The 24,099-nt window shown below is 31.2% G+C and overlaps 1 protein-coding gene across 1 annotated transcript in view; it reads right to left on the reverse strand.

Moving 5' to 3' along the window:
• Positions 1–2,099, reverse strand: part of LOC127138519 (probable receptor-like serine/threonine-protein kinase At5g57670) — a 3,093-nt gene extending 994 nt beyond the window's left edge. The window contains exons 1-7 of the mRNA XM_051064985.1: positions 1,747–2,099; positions 1,542–1,660; positions 1,340–1,458; positions 864–1,255; positions 522–776; positions 135–292; positions 1–6 (exon numbers count right to left, since the gene is read on the reverse strand). The exon at positions 1–6 is cut by the window's left edge and continues 210 nt beyond it. Coding sequence (XP_050920942.1) covers positions 1–6; positions 135–292; positions 522–776; positions 864–1,255; positions 1,340–1,458; positions 1,542–1,660; positions 1,747–1,879 — 1,182 coding nt within the window. The 5' untranslated portion in view covers positions 1,880–2,099. The remainder of the gene's footprint in view (positions 7–134; positions 293–521; positions 777–863; positions 1,256–1,339; positions 1,459–1,541; positions 1,661–1,746) is intronic.
• Positions 2,100–24,099: the final 22,000 nt, after the last annotated feature.

A 24,099-nucleotide genomic window follows, 5' to 3' on the forward strand; every position in this document is an offset into this window, starting at 1 on the left:
TGTAATCTAATACATTCGAAATAAAGTAACTTAATCGTTAAACTTTAAGTTGTGCGCGAGTTGAATTCGGTCGAACAAAACAACGTTGGTTGAAATTGCTTATTGCTATTCTATAGTAGAATTAGTATCTCTACCTGTGGTTCATAATCAGGACCAAGAAGAACATTAGAGGCCTTAATGTCGCGGTGAATTATTCGATGTTTGCAACATTTATGAAGATAGTGGAGACCTCTTGCAACTCCAATAGCAATTTTGTACCTTATTGCCCAGTCAAGTGAATTTCCTGCTTTACCTGTTAAATTCATTTCACTGAGTTTTCAATCTCATAGGGTAAATACAGACACAGATATTTAATGTGATACTGACACGTCGAGTTCAGTAATAATTTGACGAAATAGAATTGCTGTACATGTGTTAGTGTCAGGTTTGTGTCAGATACTAGACACAGATACCTGACACGTTTTTAATCTGAAGTGTCTGTGCTACGTAGAGAAATTGTTGAAAAATGATAGTAACAATACCATGCAATGCAGTTGACAAGTTTCCATTTTGAGAATAACTGAAAATGAGATAGAGTCCATTTTCAAAGCAATAGCCTAATAAAGTCGCCGTATTCGAATGACAGACATGTCCAATAACACCTAACTCCATAAGAAACTCTTTTTCCTTGTTTGGATCTTTGTTGTCTTTGGCTAACCTCTTCACAGCAATGGTTTCTCCATCGCAAAGATCGCCTTTATATACTTCTGAGTACCCTCCTCTACCAACCAAATTATCTATTTTCACAAAAACCAAAACAAGCATATCAGAAACCCGAACTCAACGTTAACATTGACAAGATCTTTAGAGTCTATGTTATATACCTTGGTGAAAGTGATTAGTAGCATTGCAAATATTTTCATAGCTGAAGCACTTCAATAACGGTTGATGATGTATATCATTTTTCGACACGTTGAAGGTCTTTAATCTGAATGGTGAACCGAGGAATGATATTATGAACCTGAATGAGAATTGCGATTTTCTCAACTTTGATTTTCTCTTAATCTTAGAATCCGATGAAGGTGTATATGTCACGCTCGACGCTCGAGTGCTAAAAGTATCATCTTCTGTGCTATTCGATTGTCCCTCTAATCCGTCTAGTACTGTTGTTGGTGACCTGTTCTGTGCATTCATTTCTCTACCAACTGAGACCATTGTGCAACTTCCATGTACATGATCAAAGCAATACTTGGTAATTCCTTTCGAGGTTCCGATACTAAGAACAATAAAAAAAAAAATTCACATTCTTGATCTTTAACACAGAAGAATGCGATAAATGTTACACGTAGTTCTAACTTACTTATTTGATCGGTTTCTTGCTCCGCGAAGGAGAAGAAAATCGGCCGAAATTGACTTGGCTTCCTTCACTAGACCATCACCTATTGTAGAACTCAATACCACTTTAGCCTCCAAATTAATCTGAAAAATGATGTTATCGTCGCCATTCTTTTACGTAAAAGGGTTAAATATATTTTTGATCACTGCATTATTACTATTATTACCTGTTTAGACCAAGAACTCTGCGCGAATTCTCCGAGCACAGATATAACATATGCTTTTGCTTGTCTAAGATGTGATTGTCTTCTTCTCACAGACACACTTTTCTTCATATTCTCACCAACTAAAACTCAACAAATATTCAGCTTATTAATTAAAAGTTAAAAAACCAATAATTCATAGCATGAAAAAATCAAAATAGTGACTAACCAAGAACATGCACTGCAACAATAGTATCATTTGGTTTGGCTAGAACTCTTATTGTCCATGATAGAAGCTCCTTGCTATCATTTGAATCAAAGGAAAGACCAATAAGTATTGTAGAAGGTGAAGGAAGTTCCATTTTAGAAAATTGCTATGTTGATTTTTGAATGAAGTTATGAATGAATATGTAGTGTTATGTAAAGAGCTTATGATTAACTTTCAGTTAGATGTGAGGCCAACCATATAGTTGAATTTTGTTATACTTGTTTGAGAAGCATAAATGGACTTTATTATTGATGTTATATAAAGTTGGAAAATAGGAAAATTGATTAAGTGTTGTAGTTAGGTGCTTTGAGGTATAAGCAAAGGTGGTAGGCATGTATATGATTTTATCTTGTCTTGTTATATAAGCCAAAAATGAAACTTTTTTATATATTTTTTTTACTTTGGATTTGGTAGAAAAGCTTGTTGGAGTATTTGCACTTCTTGAAAAGAAGTTACACTCATCACTTTATCATCAATGAAACTTTGAGATGACACTAACAGTTTTCTCTTTTTTTTTTTTTTTTATAAATATAATAGAGAGGTTGCTACCACAAAGGGAAAAAGGAAAAGTGGACTCATCCATAAATAAGTCCACACTCATCCATAAACACAGTATTGAAGTTGACACTTTTATATTTGCAACCAAGTTGTTGTTTTATTGACATGACAAAACTTTAACAAGTTTAAGCTATAAAGACACGAGTTTAATAATTCAACTATATATGTTTCTATAAGACATGACAACGTACTGCCACACCTAATAATGGTTGAATTGAGAGGGAGATGGATTTGGATTAAGGAACTGCCAAGACATGGATCATTCATCTTTCTTCAAACCCTACACAGCTTCAATTTTCAACATTTTCCACTTTATATGGCTTACTTTGCAGAAATATTTATTAGAAAACGATGTCTTAGTTTTAAGAAACAAAAAGTGAACAGTTCAAGCTTGTCGACACTTTCTTTCATCTATAAACCAAACCTATGTAACTATTTATGTTGCTGATATGTATTTAGTAAATACCATGTGTCTTAGGACATTAGGTAGATTCTTTTATGAATGTATTTATTGGAAATTAAGGAGGACAATTTACTATACTCCCTCCTCACTTTAAGAATAGATGTTGCATTTGACAATTTTATGTAATTAATATAAAATATATGTTTTTCATTATTAATTATTAATGTTTTTTATTATTAATTATTAATAGAAAATAAATAATAATAATTTGATAGTGATGCATATAATATTAGTTAGAAATCACAATTAAAAATAAGTTAAAAATAAAATTTATACTCTTTTTAATATATTTTTTCTTATAATTATTATCAAACAAATGAAGTATTTTAAAACTCAACATTGTTGTACTCTTTTAATAGGATTTAAAGTTGACTTTCATATAAATGTAAGTTTATCCTGAATTTTTTATTTAAAAATTCTTAGTTCCTTTTTACGTATATTAATTGTTGGGGAGTCCGTGGAGCAAGGTCCGAAAATGTTAATGAGTAAAATATGGGAATCCAACATATTCATCCAAAACCTTAAGATTACGAGGGTATGAATATACTCTCTTATAAACTCAATATTTCATTCATTTTTAGTCGATGTGGGACTTTAACACTTTCACACTTGAAACTCAACAATTTCTCCCACAAATGTGAGTCATCACATCATTAGTCTTGATCCACACTAGGATCTATTTCTTCTCCTTAACCGAGCAAACCAGGGCTCTACTAACACTGCCTTGGACACTACTTCAAACCATACAAAAACCTCTTCAATTTGCAAACAAGTTTTCCATGTCCAATATCATTGAAACCTTATGGATGATCCATGTAGATTTGCTCTTCTAGATTACCATGGAGGAAAGTTGTTTCACATCCATCTACTATAAATGTATATCCATGTTGACTATTGGGGCCAATACTACCCTAATATAAGTGTGTATAACCACCAGACTAAAAGTCTCATCATAATCAATCCTCTTCTACTTTGAATACCCCTTGGAAACTAGGCAAGACTTGAATTTCCCCATTCTTTTGCTGTTACTACTAGCTTTTTCTTGTACGCCCACTTGCAACCAATAACTTCTTTTCTCTGTGGCAGCTGAACAAGATCACATGTCTCATTCTCTTTTCAAGGACTTCATCCCCTCCACCATAACACTCATCCATTTATCTTTCTCTTGGCTAGCCATTGCCATTTCAAAAAGTAGAAGGATCTCCTGAACTGGTAAAAATAACAAATATTGTTAAGTCTTCAATCCCATATCACAATTAAGGTGTAATATGACGAGGCTTCATATCACACACAAGTGTATAATATTGTACTCCACCTGAATCTTGCACTTCACCTGAATTTGAGACTGGTTCATTGTGCTGTTAGGCTACAATTTGCCTTAGAATCACTATTGACCCCTCAATGTCCATATGAGTCTTATCCTGACTAGAATTTTCTACCTTAAGTATCTGACAAAATTGTCACATCTGACTGTTCAACATTGACTTGTCATCAAATACAACATCTCTGCTGACAACCATCTTCCTTTTAACCGGATCGCACAAATTGCACCCTTTCACACCTTTATTGTAGCCAATAAAGATGCACTATTTTGACTTGGGGTCAAGTTTATACTGATTCTCATGGGATATATGCACATATGTTGGACACTAAAAAATGCTCAAATTACTCAGATTAATAGGGTTACATGTCCACACCTCCTTTACAACTTTTCCATACAATAAAGCCCAGGGTGATTTGTTGAATAGATATCATGTCATATTGAGTGTTGTTACATAGAAACCTTTTGAAAGACTAGCATTCAACCGAAGGCACCTTGCCTTTTCTATTAGAGTTTTATTCAACCTCTATGCAACACCATTATGTTGTGGTGTCTTCCTCACAGAAAAGTGACTCTGGATTTCATTCTCCTCATAGAAAAGCATGAACTTCTTATCAGTGTATTCAATTCCATTATCAAACCACAAATCATTTATTTTTTTTCCTATCTAGTTCCCAACCCATGCCTTCCACAATTTGAACTTGGTAAAGACCTCAAATTTATACTTCATAAAATAAACCTAGATCTTACAAGAAAAATCTTCAATGAATGTCACAATACCTTTAACCTCCAACAAATGGCTCTTTTGTAGGCCATATACATCAGAATGGACATAGTCTAATATTCCATTGGTCTTGTGTTGCCTGGTCTTAAAACAAACTCTACACTATTTCCCAAGAACACAATACTTACATAATCCAATTGTGCAACTGCGAACACCCTTCAACAAATTCCTCTTATATAGTTCCATCATCCAACGTTCACTGAGATGAGATAAGCACATGTGCCACATTTTGGTTGCATCATTATCAGTTTCAACAGATGCTACATCACTTATAATTTGTTACCTAACAACTTATAAATGTTGCATGCAGTCCTCCTTTCCCCCATCACTATATTTGCACTCTTTCTAACCCTCATGATGTATTTATCTCCACCTGACCGAAATGAATAACCATTCACTTGAAGAGTACCCAGATAAATCAAATGTTTCCTCAATTCTGGAACATAATGCACCTCACTCAACGTGTTCATGCCACCATCATCCAAAGAAATTTTAATTTCCCATTTTCTAGTGATGGTATAAGTTTTATCATCACCTAAATAAATAAAGCCAAAATCACATAATTTAAAAGATTCAAACTACTCTCAGTTTGACGCCATATGGTAGGAGAACACAGAATTAAGAATTGATGCATCAATGCACCTTGCAGATGAAACACAAAGCAAATCCTCTTCACTACAGGAACCATCAGACTGAACTGCATTTGTTTAACTACTGTTACCTGACTTATTTGGACAATCCATATTCCAATGGCCAATTTGCTTTTAACCAAAACATTCTTTTATTTTTCTGTCCTTGGACTTGAACCTTTTTTTCTTTCCAGAAACCACTGCTTTACCCTTGGCTCTGCCATGGTATTGAACTCCCTTCGCAAACAAACCATCACCTGAACTTCCTCCACTTTCCTCTACACTTTGGAGACGTTGTGCGTGTTGCAAAAGGGTAGAAGAAATAGAATTCAACGTGATTGATTCCTTCCCGTATGTGAGAGTGGTCACTAAGTTAACATAAGAGCTTGGTAAACTAAGTTAACATAAGGTTATAAGAAATGATCATATGGTATAACTTAATATAGAATATTCCATTTGTCACGGTGATCAACAAACACCTTGTACTGGATATGTTGAAGTATCCTCTAGGTGTACATCATTTAAGATTTGTTATGGTACATGTTGGTGCATGCTATCAATGACATTTTCTAGTCATATATTCTTAATCAATTTTCAAGTTCCTCTAATCAACTTCAAGCTTAAATTTAACAATTTGATCCTCTAGAAGAAGATCAAGTTGTTATTATTTGAGAGTTTTTTCCTCTAGCAACATTCAGTAAAGCTTATTCTTGAAAAAAAAAATTTGATTGTTTTCTATCTCAACATTTAAATTTGAGACATCGAAGAAATAATACACAAGGTTCATTGATACACGGTTTATGTGACAAAAGGTAAACCATCATGTCTAACAAGATCTGCTATAAGAACAAAGAGTGGGGACACAAAATAGCTCACAACAAATAGTAAAAATATCATAAAGGATTCTTTATCAAAATCTCAAGATCATTGAACTGTCATCAAGAAAGGAAGCTACATAATGACTCAATTTCTCATTGTTTTATTCATCACACAAAAATACAGTACAACATTGAAAATTTTGTGAATTAACTTTAGAGAATTAACTTTAGAAGAAAAGAAAGGAATTTTCAAAATAAGAACATCTAGAGAAGAAGCTTTACTGAAAGTCAACAAATGAATAAGCAAGTGACTTCATTATATATTCTTTATGATGAAAGATTAAAACATTTTATTTGTAGTTAGGGTTGTGTAGATCCTATGTTGAGTGATATTTTTTAACACTTCATCATTTATATCTTATTGTATTCCTCGAAGGACTAAATGTTATCCCAATTATTTGAGACGACAAAGCGATCCAATTGGGATCAACTCTTTGTATTTGATAAATCTAAGATACATGTCAGTTGGAACATGTAATATCTTCGTCATCTTCATTCAGTTTGATTATGGTGAAAATATTTCAGTTTGAGGGCACTAAACGTAGCTCCAAGTTTAGGGGTGTGAACCAAAATAAACTTTGTGTGTTTAATATTTCTCCCCTTATCTCCTTATCATTCAACACTTGTGATTGACATAAGTTTCAGTTGAAACAAATTGAAAAAATTTAAATTAATCAACACAATTCAACCCATTCTTATGTTTCTGTCTCCTTCAATTGGAGAAATGTAAAAGTATATATAATTTAACCGCATAAAGGTAAAAGTTCCTTGAGAAAAAATGGTTGAACATAAAAATTATAACAATGAAGGAACTAATGTTTCTTACTCAATCAAAACTCGTATATTTGATGGTGAAAGTTTTGATTATATAAGATAAGATGTATAGTTTCTTTATGTCCCAATATTTTGATCTATAAAAGCTAGTGTGAGATGTCTATGAACATCCAAAAAAAACTTAAGGAAAAAGGTCGGTCCTTTTGATATGAAAGATGCACAAAAGAAAACTTACAAGTTGCATCATAACTCCAAAAGGATTTCTTGTAAATGATATTTACTACAAGGAGTATGATAATATTTCCAACAAACTAAATTAATAAAGAAAATTTATGATTCGATGTGTTTGAACTATGAAGGCAACAATCAAGTGAAATAATCTAAACACTACTACAAAGAGTGTTTTTAACATAGGACGCGAAATGCATTTTACCTCGACCGCAGTAGCAAGGTAACAAAGGGCATCATGAAAAGTAACATCTTATCACATTGTTTATTTAAACACCAAAGGGTAAGTTAATTTGCACATAGGTTTGAACCCTAACATCTGCATTTTTATTATTTACAAAACTAGTGTCTCATACATCTCGGTTTACAATAAAATCGAGGGGTAAGATAATATTTTTTAATTGAAATTTGTTACATTATTTACATAGAAAATAAATAAAAATAATTTATTTACAGGCTAAAATATTTACCCAGAATATTACATTGTTTATACAGAATAATAAAATAAAAATTAATTTATCCCTGAAGATCATATGTTGGATCTTCGATTCCTTGATATTTGGGCAATGTCAAATGTTTCACTTTAGAAGTATTTGTTTCTGATATAAAACAAAAAAAAAAATTAGAAAAAAAAGGATATGAAAATAAATGATTGTCTGCTCAAATGAATATTTAAAAATATAAACCTTAAACACATATAATTTTCTGCACTTGCAATCCATCGTAGAGAACTCATAATGGAAAAAGTTCAAGTGGAGGATGTAGATAGTTTCAAGCGCTTCATGATGTTTTTTTTATCAATTATGGATATCAGAAGGCCTTTATAATGGAAATTTTTTAGGTTTCACGCTGATCACTAATGGTAGTGTATTGAGCGTTAATAATCATGAAATGAACGACAAAGATTTGTTTAGGTTTCACGCTAAGTTATCCACTCGGTTTTGTTAAAAATCGAGGTGAACATGATTATTAAAATTTTTAAAATTACATTGTTTACACAGCATATTGAAAAACAATAATACAACAAAATTATAATTTTGGTGTAAGAAGTTATCTGGTCCAAATATTGCATACATCCAATATCTCTGAGTTATCTGGTCCAACCGTTGAATGCATCCAACTTCTAAAGGAATTATATGTTTCAACTATTAAAAAATGTTTTTTTGCACTTGCGATCCATCATAGAGAACTTCTACAAGTTTCTTAATACAACAATAACAACAACATCAACACCATTTTGTGAGATGGATCCCAAAAGAATGATGCGTTCTAGTTTGAAGCGGCTACATATAAGTTAGGATTATGGTAAAATATGTTTAACGAATGTTTTTATAGTAAAATACTACTTATCTTATTCCTCGGTTATTAAGGAAATCGATGGGATATATCGTTTAGTTTATAAAAAAATTATAATAATTAAAAAAAGCTTCCTGAATTGTTTTTCCCCTCGGATTTTTTGAATAACTAAGATAATAAGTTGATTGTTCTCTCGGTTTTTAAAAAATCAAGGTAATATGTGATTTCTATTTCTAAAAAAACATTATGGCGCGCATTGGAATCATATCCACTAAAATAACAATGATCGTCCATATTCAAAAATGTCACGCATCTTTTGGATTTTCAAGAAGGCGTTTGAGCTTCTCTGATTATTTCACTTCATATTCTCCACTTTATTTAAACATTATTCATAGTTTCAACGTCTCATTTTCAACTCTTTGTGTCTTTAAACCTAGTTTCAAAGTCTTTTCTTTTCTTCAAAAATGTCTTCAACAACCTTAGATGAAAATATTTTGTTCGTTATCAATGAAAAGTTTGTTGGTTTCGATGATTTGAAAGACAAAAAAATTTATCTAAGGAAAACTATTCACAAACAAAAGTTGAATGATTACTTTGACATTCTTCATGGACTCATCTACATTAATCTCGTTAAAGAGTTCTATTTAAATGTCTTCGTTGGGCCATCTGATCATGATCATGAGTCAATTCAATCCTATGTCAATGACTTTCCTATCATAATTACTCAGTCATTTATTGCTCAGACAATAAAATATGAAGAGGAAGGTTGTTGTGTTGAACATTATAGATTCAATAATGCCTATAAATATCACCTTCACCTAGTTTATGCCAACTACGATAATCTCAGCAGTCCTGCTACTCTATGACCAATTGGAAAAGTTTTGTATCAACTTCTATTGTCAAATCTTCGTCCAAGAGAGAAAGAACTGGAAACGCTTATTTGGAATGACAAGCATATCTTGTTATTCCTTACAAAGAACATCATAGTTAATCTTTCTCTTACCATTTTTAACTTAAAGAAATGATAATCATCTCTAGGAAGGAAATGAATTTTCTCATACTATATGAAAGAGATATTTCTGAATTTTTTCTCAGTTAGGGATAGTTAATAGTGATACTATTGAAGTTGAGTGGAGTCAAAAATTTGAATATGTGGAATAGTTTGTTGTCCTATTTTTAATTAATGAAATATTTCCTTTCATATTATTACCTATTTGTTTTTATTGATAACAATTTTTTTTAGAATTCCTAATTAATAAGAAAAAAAATGAAAAAAAAAATTAACTAAGAAAAAAAAAGGAAAATTGGAAGACGCCAAGTGATAAATTATTGAAAAAAACCTTAAATGCAGTTACATGAATTCGAAACATACTCCCTAATAGTTATGTTCCCTCGGTTTTCTAAAACACTGAGATAATAGGTTTATTTATTTGTTTTTTTGGAAAAATCTGGCGTTCACTTATAGCTATATTACCTCGGTTTTTTTATAAAACGGAGGGAAAATGTTTTTTTTAAATAATCAAACATGTCGCTCCTAGGACCTATACGCTCGATTTTTGGCATGATCGAGGTGAAAGATTCGTCATAAAAAGTTTTATTTGTAGTAGTTAAAACAAATGCTCTGATAAATAAGTATGATTTGTTCAAAAATGAAGAAGATTAAAATATTTATATATCTTCTAGATTTCAAACTTTAGTCTCTAGACTTTGTCGCGGCGCGAAAAAATGATCACGGGCATTTGCACGCTCGAGATAATAACAATGTTGTCATCGAACTTCATTTATTCCAAGAGAAAAGGAAAAATATCGATAAACCCCTTAAAAGAAAAAGAAAATAATCGTCGCAACCAAATCCGGGTTTGAGAGTCGGTTATGCAAGGGGGAGGTATTAGCACCCCCCATATCCGTTGTACTCAACGAGAACCATTTGGTTAGATTTGCGAATAGAATGTTAGCTTTAGTTATTTATTTTATTCTAGTTATTGAAATGTTAAAAGGAAAAAGAAGAAAAAAGCCGCAAAAGAGTTTTTTAGTAGGGTTTTTGACAAGATTGCGAGTCTTGCTCCTACTTATCCTCATATGCGATGAAGATTTCAATTCTACATAGTTCTGGGTAAGACAAAACATATTTTTGAGTTTAGTTTTTTGTTATAGTATTTAACGAGACGTTGAATCTTGATCCTACATATCTCCACGTGTGATAGGGAACTCAAAGGTACGTAGTTTTTGGCAACAAATATTTGTGTGTTGGTCGATTTTATCGAAAGATACTCATATGCATTTGAGCGGAAAATATTGCTTGCTACCCAATCAGGAAAGTAGGGAACATTGTGAGCCACATCAGAATGGGCAACATAACTTGGAATCTCACAAAATTGTGTTTTTATTGCATTCTAGTGTAAAGCTTTTTTACTTCTCACACATGATAGGAACGAAGTTTTGTTTGCATTATTCATAATGGACAAAGCATCTTTCATTTATAAAAGGGTTTGACATCGCGCTAAGGCGGAAAAAAAGTTTGATTGATTGAGATTGTTTTAAGAGGATGGCAAGTTCTTGAATGGGAGACCAAGTACGACCACCATCCAAACACTCAGGGACTAAGAGAGACCAATACATCCAACTAATCATTTTTTGTCCAAGTTATTTATGAAATTTGTGTGACAAATCATGTCACATGTCTTTAACGGATGACAAGTATTTGCGTGGTAGGCTAAGTACGACCATCACACAAATACTCGGGACTAGGGAGGATAATTACGTTAAACTAATCTTTTTCGTCCACGAAAGAATGAACTAAATTCGATTATAAAATAAATTTTAAAACGGAAGACGACTAATTTAACAGTAGGGTAAGTACGGTCATCATCCAAATACTCGAAGACTAAGAGGGACAAGTAGTTCAATTAATCCTTTTCCGTCCAATTATTTATTGCGAAAAAGTTTTGAAACGATAACGTTTGAAAAGAACTTGACGATATCAAGCGCCTTTTTCATGTTATTTTCAAAAATGATTTAATTTGATAAAAAAAAATTTGAATTTTATTTTGAAAACTAACTTTATGTTGATCAAGTATTTGATTTTTTTTATCTTGACAAAAGGTTGATTTTATTTACAATTTATTTATTTAATTAATTAATAATAAAATAAAATAAAGGAATAAAATAAAATAAAACCAAAAATAATAAAGGGAAGGCGGTGCATGTATGTTTGGGGTTTTGATTAGAAAAAGATAAGTGAAATGGTCTCAAGGCCCAATCAACAATAAAAACAAACAAATTTAAAAAGGGGGGTGGCCTGCATGGGCCCCACCCGAGTTCATCTTCCTCAAAGCAAAAAACCAGACAAGTGCAATAACATTATGACAAATATTTGAAAAAATAACTCCATTAGCCACTTTGGTCAACATGTAATTGTCTCAATTTTTCACGGAATTACACAAATAAATAATGAAAGTTCATCTACTCAATATCACGAACAGAATAGTATGCTCAAATATCAACAAATAACAACTAAATTTTTTGAAAATTACTCGTTTACTATGGGATGCACAAGGCTTTGATTTGACCACTACTTGATGTTTTAGATAAAAAATAATCATGGAATCATACTCAGAATGATGTTTTGAATCTCTTTGCATTTTTATTTTTCTTGAAACAAATGATTTTTGAATTTTTCGGGTTTGTGTTCTTGAATGTTCATGAAGACTCATGAACATCAAGAACACCAACTTCCCAGAAATCTATATTTTAAACTATTTTGCACAGATGATTAAAGGATATGAAACATACTAAGTGGAGAAACAATTTAATGTTAAGAAATCAAGTAAAAAGTAAGACTCAAAGCTTACCCATGAGAAAAACCTCAAGAACCCGAAGAATACTGATGAATTTTTCGGCGAATAAACTTGGATTCTGATCAAGCTCTGACGAGACTCATTTTCCAAAATTCTTTACAAATTCGGACTCCTCTTGACCTCCTCTACCTCATTCCATCATAATTTCACAATTTCGACAAGTTTTTTGAAATCAAATTCAAAATGGATTTGCACGAATATGAGTTTTGCAAGTGTTTTTAGGTTGGAATTATGATTGTAACGATGCTAAGCAACGATTAAAGGAAAATGGATGAAAATTGCTCAAGGTTTGAGGCTTGTTTGTGAAATTTCAAAGTTTCTTCAAGGTGAAGAAAATTGAATTTTTGAGATGAATTTGATGCAAGGTTTTGAGGTTGTTGTGTATGATTGTTGTATAGATTGTGAATGAAATGATGTTGATTTATAAGCTCTAGAATTAAGGTAAATGGTGGTTTGAGAATTATGAGAAAAATGCAAAATGTATGAGTAAATTTGGATGAAATTTTGGTGAATTTGAATGGAATTTGAGTTTGAGATGAAAATATCTCATTTGCAATCTGAATTTTGCTTATACAGTGTGCTATTCGGTGAAAAATGAGATGATGTATTGATGTATGATTATGAATAGTTATTTAAGAAAATAAGTGTGATCAAACTTTATCTTTTAGTGTCAAAATCTTGACTTTTGTTAACTTTTCTTTTATGATGCAGGGTGATATTTATATAATGTTATTATGATGATTAAATAATTATTAGATTACTTGAGTTATTATATTTGAGTTTTTTTATGATGCAAAAAATGAAAAATGATGCATGAAATATTTTGGACTTTTTCCTATTTATTTTGTGTTGATTTTTGACTTTTTAAATGATGCAAGATGTATATAATGAATGGAATGAATTAATTTAAAATAATGCACATGAAATTAATTTATTTATTCAAATGGACCAAATATTGACTTTTTATTGACTTTAGTAAAAGTCAAATTTTTTTTAAATATGCAAAATGCCACAATTAAATGAAGAATGTATTAGACTAAAATACGACATGCCCAAATACAATGAATGAAATGTCCGACTAATGAGAATGTCAAGTACAAAATTAGGGTATGACAGACTCAAAGTGTTGAACAAAAATTGTATTGTTGTTAATCATGTGATAAAAATCTTAAGGAGTCTGGCAAAGAAATGAAGACGAAAGGTAACAACTATTTTAACAGAAAAGAATATGCATGTCTTGCCTTTTGAATAACTCATTAGCTACCTATAGGATCATGAGATAGATGAGATATATCTTGATGAAGATGTCAAAAATCAAGAAGGTCAAGGTTCCACAAGCTAAGGAATCAAAAGATAAATGTTAAGAGATCCTAACAAAAGTACACTTTCAAATCATTTCACGTATACCATATAAAACAGTTTGGTTTCCCAAGTACTGCATGAAATCCTCAAGAGTAAGTAGTCAATGTTTTATGGATGATTTAAATCTTGCAGAAAATGGTTATGATGTTGGTCATCTCTTCAGAAACATTGACTGTGAAAATTTTGGAGTATCGAGTAATCATGTAGTGTTTGTAGAAGAATGTCAAAGTCAATCTCAACTACATTATCTTCAAACACTTAAGGAATGTCAAAGTCCATAACTGGTATCAAGATAAACACTCCTTATCCTTATGGAAAACGTCTACCAAAATGGTTTGTAGCATGGAGCTTTGAATTATCTGTTATGAACTATAATTAGAAGAAGATAGAATGCTTTTACAATTTATTTATCTGTTATGAACTATAATTTGAATTATAGATTTTATAACAAAATTTTATCTCGATCAATTATTTCACTAAACTAAAATCTATTTCATTAAGCGCATTTCTTTCATTTTTATTTTTAAACTACTTTTTCCTACAATAAGCAGTAATTTAGTGTTTTGTTTATTATAAAATTGACGTGTTTTCTTTATTTTTATTTTGAAACTAATAAAAAAACTTATGTGTATGCATGAGTTCTGGTGTGGTACGTGTATTTTTTTAATAGATATAAAAATTTGTTGTTTTATTGATATTGTATTAAAAAATTAAATATAAAAAATTAATTTTCCGTACATAAACATTATTTTTGTTTTAATATCGTTTATAAATAGATTTGAATCAATAGTAAATTTTTATCAACAATACACTTTTTTACATTTATATAAATATTTGTATCAACAATAAACATTTTTCCGTTTAATAATTTTTTTTATCAACAATGCACTTTTTCCGTTTACAAAAATAAATGTATCAAGAATTTCTCTTATTTATAAAAATATTTGTATCAAAAATAAACTTTTGCTCGTAAAATATTTGTATCAACAATAGACTTTTCCTATTTATAAAAGTATTTCTATCAACAATATATTTTTTTCATTTATAAAAATATTAGTATCAATAATACACTTTTTTTCTCGTTTATAAAAATATTTGTATTAACAATACACTTTTCTTATTTATAAAAATACTTATATCAATAATTTATTTTATCTGTTTATTAAAATATTTGGATCAACAATATATTTTTCGTTTTCTAAAATTAATTTTATTTTAACTCCCGTTTATAAAAATATGTGTACCAATAATTTTATATATAAGACGATTAAAAATAAAAATTATTTAATATTATATTAAAAAATTTATTAGTTTTAAAATTTTTAATTTTTTTTTGCAGTCCCCGAATAAAATTAAGGCATATAGTTAAAGAAAAAATTAATAGAACGAATAATTTTGGATCTTATTTTATTTGTAATTTTGAGTTTTTTCTTTATGTTTTATATTGATGACAATTTGCATAAAACCAATATTCAATTAAACTTTAAAGTAAAACAAAATTTAAAAACATATATTAAAATTATAAATTATTTAAATAAAAAAATTACATAAATTAATGTTTTAAAAATCGGATTGAATCAACCAGTTCAACCGGTTGGACCGGGAACCGGAGATGAATCCGGTTAAATCAACATTTCAAAACTGTTAGCGGGTCAAAATCGGAATAAAATCGAAAAAATCGGATTGAAACATTTAAAATCATTCAGACTAAAGAATCAGAGTCGATTTTGTAAAATCGTCCGGTTCAAAAAAATGTATCAAATTAATAATTTTTTAAATTTTAATATGTCAATATCAAAACTTAACATACATTTCCGAATCACAAAAAAAGATATCCATATTTTTTTACAACCATACACTTCTAAATTTTGTCACTTCATTATAGTTTTTCTTTCAACCACACTCATCATCATTACGCCGTCTCTTTTAAACATAGTCAGAATATTCAACTCAATATTTATTGTCGTTCAAATAAATATTGTTTGTTGTTGTCAAGTAAAACTTGTTTGTTGTAGTTCAAATCAAATTCGTTTTTTTTTTTAATGAAGTATATTGTATTATTATTTTGGTATTCTATCTTAATTATTTAAACTTTATTTTAGTTATTACATTCTATTATTCTAATTTTAATTTTAATTAATTTAACTTATTTTATTATAAATTATTTTTAAATAAATGTTGAAATGAAGTGTAGAAGTATGTTATGTTATTATATATATTATCTTTATTATTGTATTAACTTTGTAATCGAATTTTGAAATATTTATTTTATTAAATTATTAAAGTATGATTATGTGTGATTTACCTATGAAATTTAGTTTCATATTATTAGTTCATTTAATAAATAGTTTGGCCGTAGATTTAACCTATTGAACCAATTAAAACTTAAATTGTAAGTTCCATCAATTTGATCTCCGGTCCGATTTTTAAAATATTGATATAAACGGTATATTTTATTATACTTGCTTTATTATATAAAAAATATAAATTTATTGTAATAAGTGTCGTATAGTATAAATTCTATAAAATAATATTAAATCTTACCATAATTATAAAATTTAATACAATAGATTATTTTTTAATATGTTATAACATTTAGAATTTTGGGTAATATATTATATTTTCAAAAAGACATATAAATTAAAAAAATATATCAAATAATATTTACTGAAATAAAATAGAATAAAATCAATGATAATTATTTGATCACTCATAAAGTTAATGTTTTTACAATTTTGCATCATAATTTTATAATTTATATTTTAATTAATAACATATATTTATAGTGTAAACATGTTTGATTAACTGTTTTTTTATTCATATCTCATACTTTCTTTGAGTGTTAACCGTTAAAGAAAAAATTAATAATCTTTTTAATCATAATTTTCATATAAACAATACAAAATTATATAACCACTTGATCATATATATATATATATATATATATATATAATATATAATATATTATATATATATATATAATTTCAATATGTATTAATGTTTGTGAATTTTTTACTCAAATAATCCATTTTTTAAAAAAAAAATCAAAATAACCCATTTTTAAGATTAATTTCCAAATACTCCACTTTAAAAAAAAACGTTAAGACATATGTGTCAGATGAATTGACGTCTACCCTTAAATTTAAAGAGGGAGCGTCAATTGAATTGGTCACATCACACGGTGTTGTCAATCCAATTAGCGCCCATGTGTACTAAATGAGAGGAGGCGCCAATTGGTCTGGCGCCTCAATGTAATGTGTAATTTTTTTTTGTATAAATAGAGGTGTTGTACGATTCATTTTTCCACATCTCTTTTCATTATATTGCAAACATGGTTCGCCTTCGTCGCCGCTATAGAAAAGTGATTTATTCGAGAGACAAGTCTCCGATGGAGATGATATTTTGGAACATCTGTCATTTGTAGCAATTACATAGGGAGTTGGTTCGTTGGTTAGACGAAAACATACCCGAAGGCGGAAAAATTAGAAGTATTGAGAGACTCAATGCCTTTTGTGGATGAGTGCGAGTAAAAAATGATAAGGATGCTAGGGAAGTGATGTTTGGACCAAATGATATCAATTTGATTGTTGTAATCAGTTAGAAACGTTGTTTTTAAATGTTGTGGTTAAGTATTTTTATCTGTTTTGATATTTGTTGTTTATGTTGTTTATTCAGACCTATTCGGTTTTAAGTGTGTTTAAGTTGGAGTGATGTTTGTTGTTGACCTTGTTGTAACAAAAAGTTATTAATATATCAAAATCAAAGGTTACAAAAATTGAAAGGAGATACTAAATTATGATGCAGAGGTTGCTTTGAGATTGGGACATTTTTTCTTATTGTGTCCGGGTTGACGACATATACTACATAATCTTATCATTTTATCAGTCGTATCCATTTCTGTTCGAATACGCGTGATGTTTGGCCGTCCTTTTTTTTCTTCGCATCTCATCGTTGTTCCAAACTATGTCCCCTTGATATGGAGACCAATATTCCTCCATTGGTAGCACTGAGAAGCTTTCGTTATAGACATTCATGACGGTAATGTCCTTGTAAACATCATATAGATGGTTGTAAGCATCCTGGCGAGTATGTGCGCATGCCGCAATGACATGGGAGCAAGGAATACGGGAGGCCTGAAACTTGCCACAGTCGCACCAACTTTTGTTTAGTCTGACAGCATAGGATAAATTTGGCATCCCCTCATTGTGGTCCATTGTTTCCTGTACACTGAAATTTTTCCTATGACGGTCAAAGATTGTAACTGTGTGTGTTCTAGCTTTAATAGTTTCCTCTTTCATCACTTTCATACAACATTCACTGAATAATTGACCTGACATTAACACTGCACTCCATCTTTCGCCTCTGGTTGTGAAGGTCGATGCCAACCTAAAATAGGTTGTTCTGACCAATACGATTATTGGTAGATTTCTAATGCCTTTGAATACGCCGTTCATACATTCCACAAGGTTTGTCGTCATGTGGTCCCATCGACATCCTCTGTCAAATGCCCTTGTCCACTGCTCTAATGGTATGTTATCCACCCACTTTTCTACATCTGCATTTGACAATCTAATTTCATCACGGTAATATTGAAATCACGGCTGAGTTAGAGCATACCATGCATTCACCACTTTTTTACGAAGGTTCTTGTCTTTGATTGCATGCATGAAGTTTTGTGCGATATGTCTAATGCAATAGACATGGGTAGAAGGAGGATTATGCCATTCGTTATCATGGTTATTGTAAGCATTCTCAATAGCAGCATGTCTATATGAAATCAAATAGAGATTGGCTTGTGGAATGACATGTGTTATGAGATGACTAAGGAAGAAACCCCAACCACCAGCGGTTTCACCTTCAACTAGAGCAAAAGAAATGGGAAAGACATTATTGTTGTCGTCTTGTGCAACAACCATAAGCAAAGTGCCATTGTATTTTCTGTATAACCATATTCCATCAATTTGAATAATATGTTTGCAGAATGGGTCCACGTAAGATCATTACTGATAATGGGTCGAACATAAACAATAAGATGATGAAAGAGTTTTGTGATGACTTCAAGATCAAACATCATAACTCTTCTCCTTACAAACCCAATATGAATGGGATTGTTGAAGCTGAAAATAAGAACATTAAGGAAATTATCCAGAAGATGGTCGTGACATATAAAGATTAGCATGAGATGCTCCCGTTTGCTTTGCATGGATACTGTACATCCGTCCATACTTCAACATGGGCAACCCCTTTCTCTATTGTGTATGGCATGGAAGCAGTACTCTCTGTAGAGGTGGAGATCCCATCAATGTGAGTCTTGATGGAAGCAAATTTGTCAGAAGCTGAATGGTGCCAGAACAAATATGATCAGTTGAATTTAATTGAAGAGAAAATAATGACAACTTTGTGTCATGGCCAATTATACCAAAAGAGAATAAAGAAGGAATTTGACAAGAAGTTTCGACCCCGCATATTCAAGGAAGGTGACCTTGTGCTCAAAAAGATCTTGTCTTTCAACACTGATTCTAGGGGCAAATGGACTCCTAATTATGAAGGCCCATATTTGTTTAAGAGAGCTTTCTTTTGTGGTGCATTAATTCTTACAACTATGGAAGGTGAGTAGCTCCCTCTTTCATCATCTTATTGTTCAAGTTCGACCCATTATCAGTAATCATCTTATGGTCGTCATCTTCAATGTTGCTGTTCAACATATGATCAACCTGTGTCTTGGTTTCTTCTTCTTCTTCATCAACGACGTTGACTTCTGCTTCTGCTTCTAGGTCGACTTCATCTGAGTCTTCTGAGTCAAATTCATCAGATTCAACTTGATTAGTTATCTGAGATTATTGATATGGTATACTTTGTTGGAGATTAATATATAACTCAATAGAGTTGCAACCAGAATGTTCATGACTAACAAACATATATTCGACATCTTCATCGTCTCACACCTTTAGCGGGTAAAAAATTTACATTGATTGTTTTCAAAATAAATTGGATTCTGGTACGTGATTTGTGACACAAGATAAGATCCTAGATAGGATTCTATTTGTTTTTTCAAATGCAAGAAATTTGAAATTCTCTTGATTGTAAATCGGATAGTTTCGATGTTTCGAAAACTAAACCCGTATACATCCCACTCATATATCTCACCGTTGCAGCGAGCATTGATAATATATTTGGATGTTGATGACATAGTAAGATAATGAAGCTGTGTAGGTTTGACAATGAATTTGTGTTGGTTTGAGTAAGAGTATGAATTTTTGTTGGTATGAGGAAGAGTATTAATAGAAGGACATGACACGGCAAGCATGCAAGAGCTAGCGCCGTTCCATTTGGCACCTGCTTTGGATTTTTGAACATATGTGTCAGTCTATATGGCACCTTCTGTGTGCCTACCCTTGAGATTCTGTGCTACATGCAATAGCCATGCATCCTAGTGAAAATACCATGCATGCAAGATCTGCGACGACCATGCATGCATCTAGACACCTAGGAAGGCACCAATCCATATGGCGCTAGCATGTAAATAATACATGTGATCGCCAATTGAATTGGCGCTAGCTTGCATTTCATACATGCACACTTGTGCATGTATCTCATTATAAATAGTCATGCAAATCAACACTTCTTCATCAATAACAAACACTTCTTCATCTGTAACAAACACTTTATCATCTGCAACACTATGACACCATGTCTCTACTCACTACGGGTGAATTGCATAGAGGCACAGTCGCAAACATAGCAACTTATGTAAGCATTTATGTATTGTCATATTTTTCTAACACATATTTTTTATAAATTAACTTATTTTGTTGTTTATCTTTTAGGATGTTTCTAGGTTTCGAACTTGTGTCCACGAATTTGTTGTCATCGACGCGTTGATTCAACCTTATGTCAAACTCGTCGGTTTTGAACATGTAAGCAAAATCATGTCTTGGTCGGTTGATACTAAATATATTCTAGCTTTATGTGAAATATGGCGTCCCGAGACACACACATTCTGGTTTTCAACTGGTGAACGTACTGTGACGTTAGAAGATGTCTACATGTTATTGGGACTGCCTATCGAGGGTAAGACGGTAAATGGTAAAACCAACAATGCAAATTCAATTTGCATGGAACTCTTGGATGCTGACTTGTTAGATGATAACTCGACAGGTCAAGGTATACTCTTTTCACGCCTTAAGGCATATTACAACAGCTTATAGTTAGATGAAAATTCTACTGAAGATGCTCGAATAATAAAAACTAGGTGTTATATTATGTTTTTAATTGGTTTATTTTTATTTCCCGAAGGTAGTGGTTCTAGTATGCATGTTATGTGTTTACCTTTACTAAGACATGTAGATAGAATAAGAAGTTACAGTTGGGAATCCGCTTGTTTTGCTTATCTTTATAGCTCTTTGTGTAAAATGCACACAAAGACACATCTACATTTTCTGGATGTGCTGTTTTGCTCCAAGCATGGGGTTGGTCCAGACTACCGTCCCTAACGTCCGTCAACCACAACCCGTACGCACAGAAGTAAGGTCTTAACAGTAGACTATATTTACTTACTTTACCGATTATTATCTCTAAATAATATATTTACTTTTTTGGTGAAGATTGTCGGCACGTGGTATGAGTTGCAACAGATGTCCAAGACAATGTATTACCCAATATCACAGTCTCTTGGATCACCTTCAACCAGTAGATATATTGCCATTAACCTAATTAATTTGTAATGATTTGTTTTTTTTAATATCACTCATTTTATAATCTAATATCTTTTCACATTTCAGTTCATCTGGCGATCATATCTAAACTTGGATCATGACCATGAAATCAACGAACACGACGCAGCCGTTTGGACTGCATGCACACCGATCATAAGATTCACCAATGTGGAGATGCACCATAGTGATCATGTTAAATTGAAGTTCGGTATCCTTCAACATATCCCAGATCCCCCGACAAGCCTCGAAGAATGACATTTACAAAAAGTTAATGACCAATGGAACTTTAACCCTTGGCAAAGCTTCGCTAGATCTGAGTGTCGAAAATGGAAGCACCGACAAGACCATGTCTTAACTGACGCTGTGATGCCAACCGAAGAAAAACCAACTCATAATTATATGGCTTGGTATAGATCGGTTGGATTTGAGTTCCTCGGCGAGGATATGTACTTATACGACCCACGCCAGGTAACTTACATACAAGAAGGTTCAACATCTAACCCCTAATAACATTGCCAGATCGGTTACTCACAACCCCTTATCCATCAAAATTTTCGGCCCACAAACAGACAAACCTACGATCCTAACATGCCAAACACCCAATCATAATACCAAGAGTGTACCCCATACCACCACCAACAAGTAGATCATCATCAAGACACCTAACTTCGTTATGCACCCAACACATCACCCTACCATAGCAACCTTAGCCAAAACACTCAGCGATCATTTAACATCAACCGTCCTTCCTCCTACAATAGCCAAGAAGCCCAAACATCACAAAACCAAAACATGCAACAACCATATGGCTACCAAACACCACAACAATCATTTCAACCTTTCCTAGGTGCATAAGTCAATCCAATTGATGACACCTCTTTAACTTATAGAGCAGACGCCAATTCATCTGGCGTCACCTCTTCAAAATGAGGTAGTTTGAAAATTAGTCTAAAAAGTGGATTATTTTAGATTTTTTTAATAAAAAAATGGATTATTTGAACAAAAATTCAATATTTATAATTATAATTAATGTATTATATTTTTTTAAAAGAAAACAAACAAATATATGACACAGATAAAAATATAGATTAATATTTTAATCTTTGATTTGAAAAAATATATAAATAAATCAAAAACTTAAAAAAGTAAATTAATAATTATTAATTGTTACAATTGATGTGACATTATTGTATAGAGGAGTCTCAAGACACTTTTTTTTTCTTTGAGAGAGACACTTACTCTGATAATAATAATTAGACTTGAAATGCATAATATTTTCATCTCATAATTACAACTTGAAATACATAACGTTTTCATCTCATTAAAATTACAATAATTTCGTTTTTAAATTTACTTTACAACAACTTATGAAAGTGAAAATGAGAAAGACACTATATCTATTATTGGATAAGTGAATAAGTTACAAAACAAAAACACATACAAAATATAAATGTTATAAAAATCCAAATGAATAGAAAAATACAAATTATCTAACCGCGCATAAAATATAATTGCAAAATATATGAAGACATCAAAGACTGCATTAAACCGAAATGAATAAAGAACCAAAAATCATCTAAATGCAGAAAATATTTGTGCTGATCATATCAAATGAGAAAGATAATATATTTGCAAGAGAGAAAATGGAATTACAAACTTGAATCATTTACACATCACATATAATGATGAAGGTAGTGAAGTAAAATTTTACTTGCTTTGAAAATTCACAATTGATCCTCAATCCCCTAAAATTTCAAACTTTCATAAAGTAGTTAAAAAGTAATATGTAATAAAAAAAAAAAACTTGCTGGAGTGATTAGAGTGTTGTAACGTGACCGATAAAATAAAGAAATTGTTGAGATCTTATACTATTTCATCAGGCTATTTCGTGTTCATAATAATCATAGTTGATTTTGTTGCACGTTGCCTTGTGCCTTTTATTATATAAAAGTTGTACCATTTGTACCTTATGTATTATTGGTTAATTGTTTCTCAATTCCAATATTTGAGAGGAAAAAGAATTAAATTTATTTGTGGAAATAATATTTGATAACACTAAATATATTTATTCCGATAAATTGTGGAGGAGTAATAGGAAATATATAAGTGAGAGGCTTATATTTATGGTTAATTTAAATCACAAATTATTTAGCTTGTATGTCACTATAAATTTTTCATACATTTTGTAGACCAAGAACAATAGAAATATATAGTGTAATAAAGTGATTCTTCTTTAGATATCCTTATTCATACAAGTCTTGTTCAATTTTAGTGAGTTCTATATTTCATATCATTAATAGAAACAAAATATCTGATGTGGCTCTTACAATTAGTATCAGAGCAAACGTCAAAATTTAGAGTGGTAAAATTTTATTTCTTGAAGAAAATGGCTTCTACTAGCGGAACCGTCAAGGTTGGGAAATATAAAATAGAGAAGTTCAAGGAAAAA

Source organism: Lathyrus oleraceus, chromosome 4 (assembly GCF_024323335.1).
Source record: "Lathyrus oleraceus cultivar Zhongwan6 chromosome 4, CAAS_Psat_ZW6_1.0, whole genome shotgun sequence".
In the NCBI taxonomy this organism is placed as follows: Eukaryota; Viridiplantae; Streptophyta; class Magnoliopsida; order Fabales; family Fabaceae; genus Lathyrus; species Lathyrus oleraceus.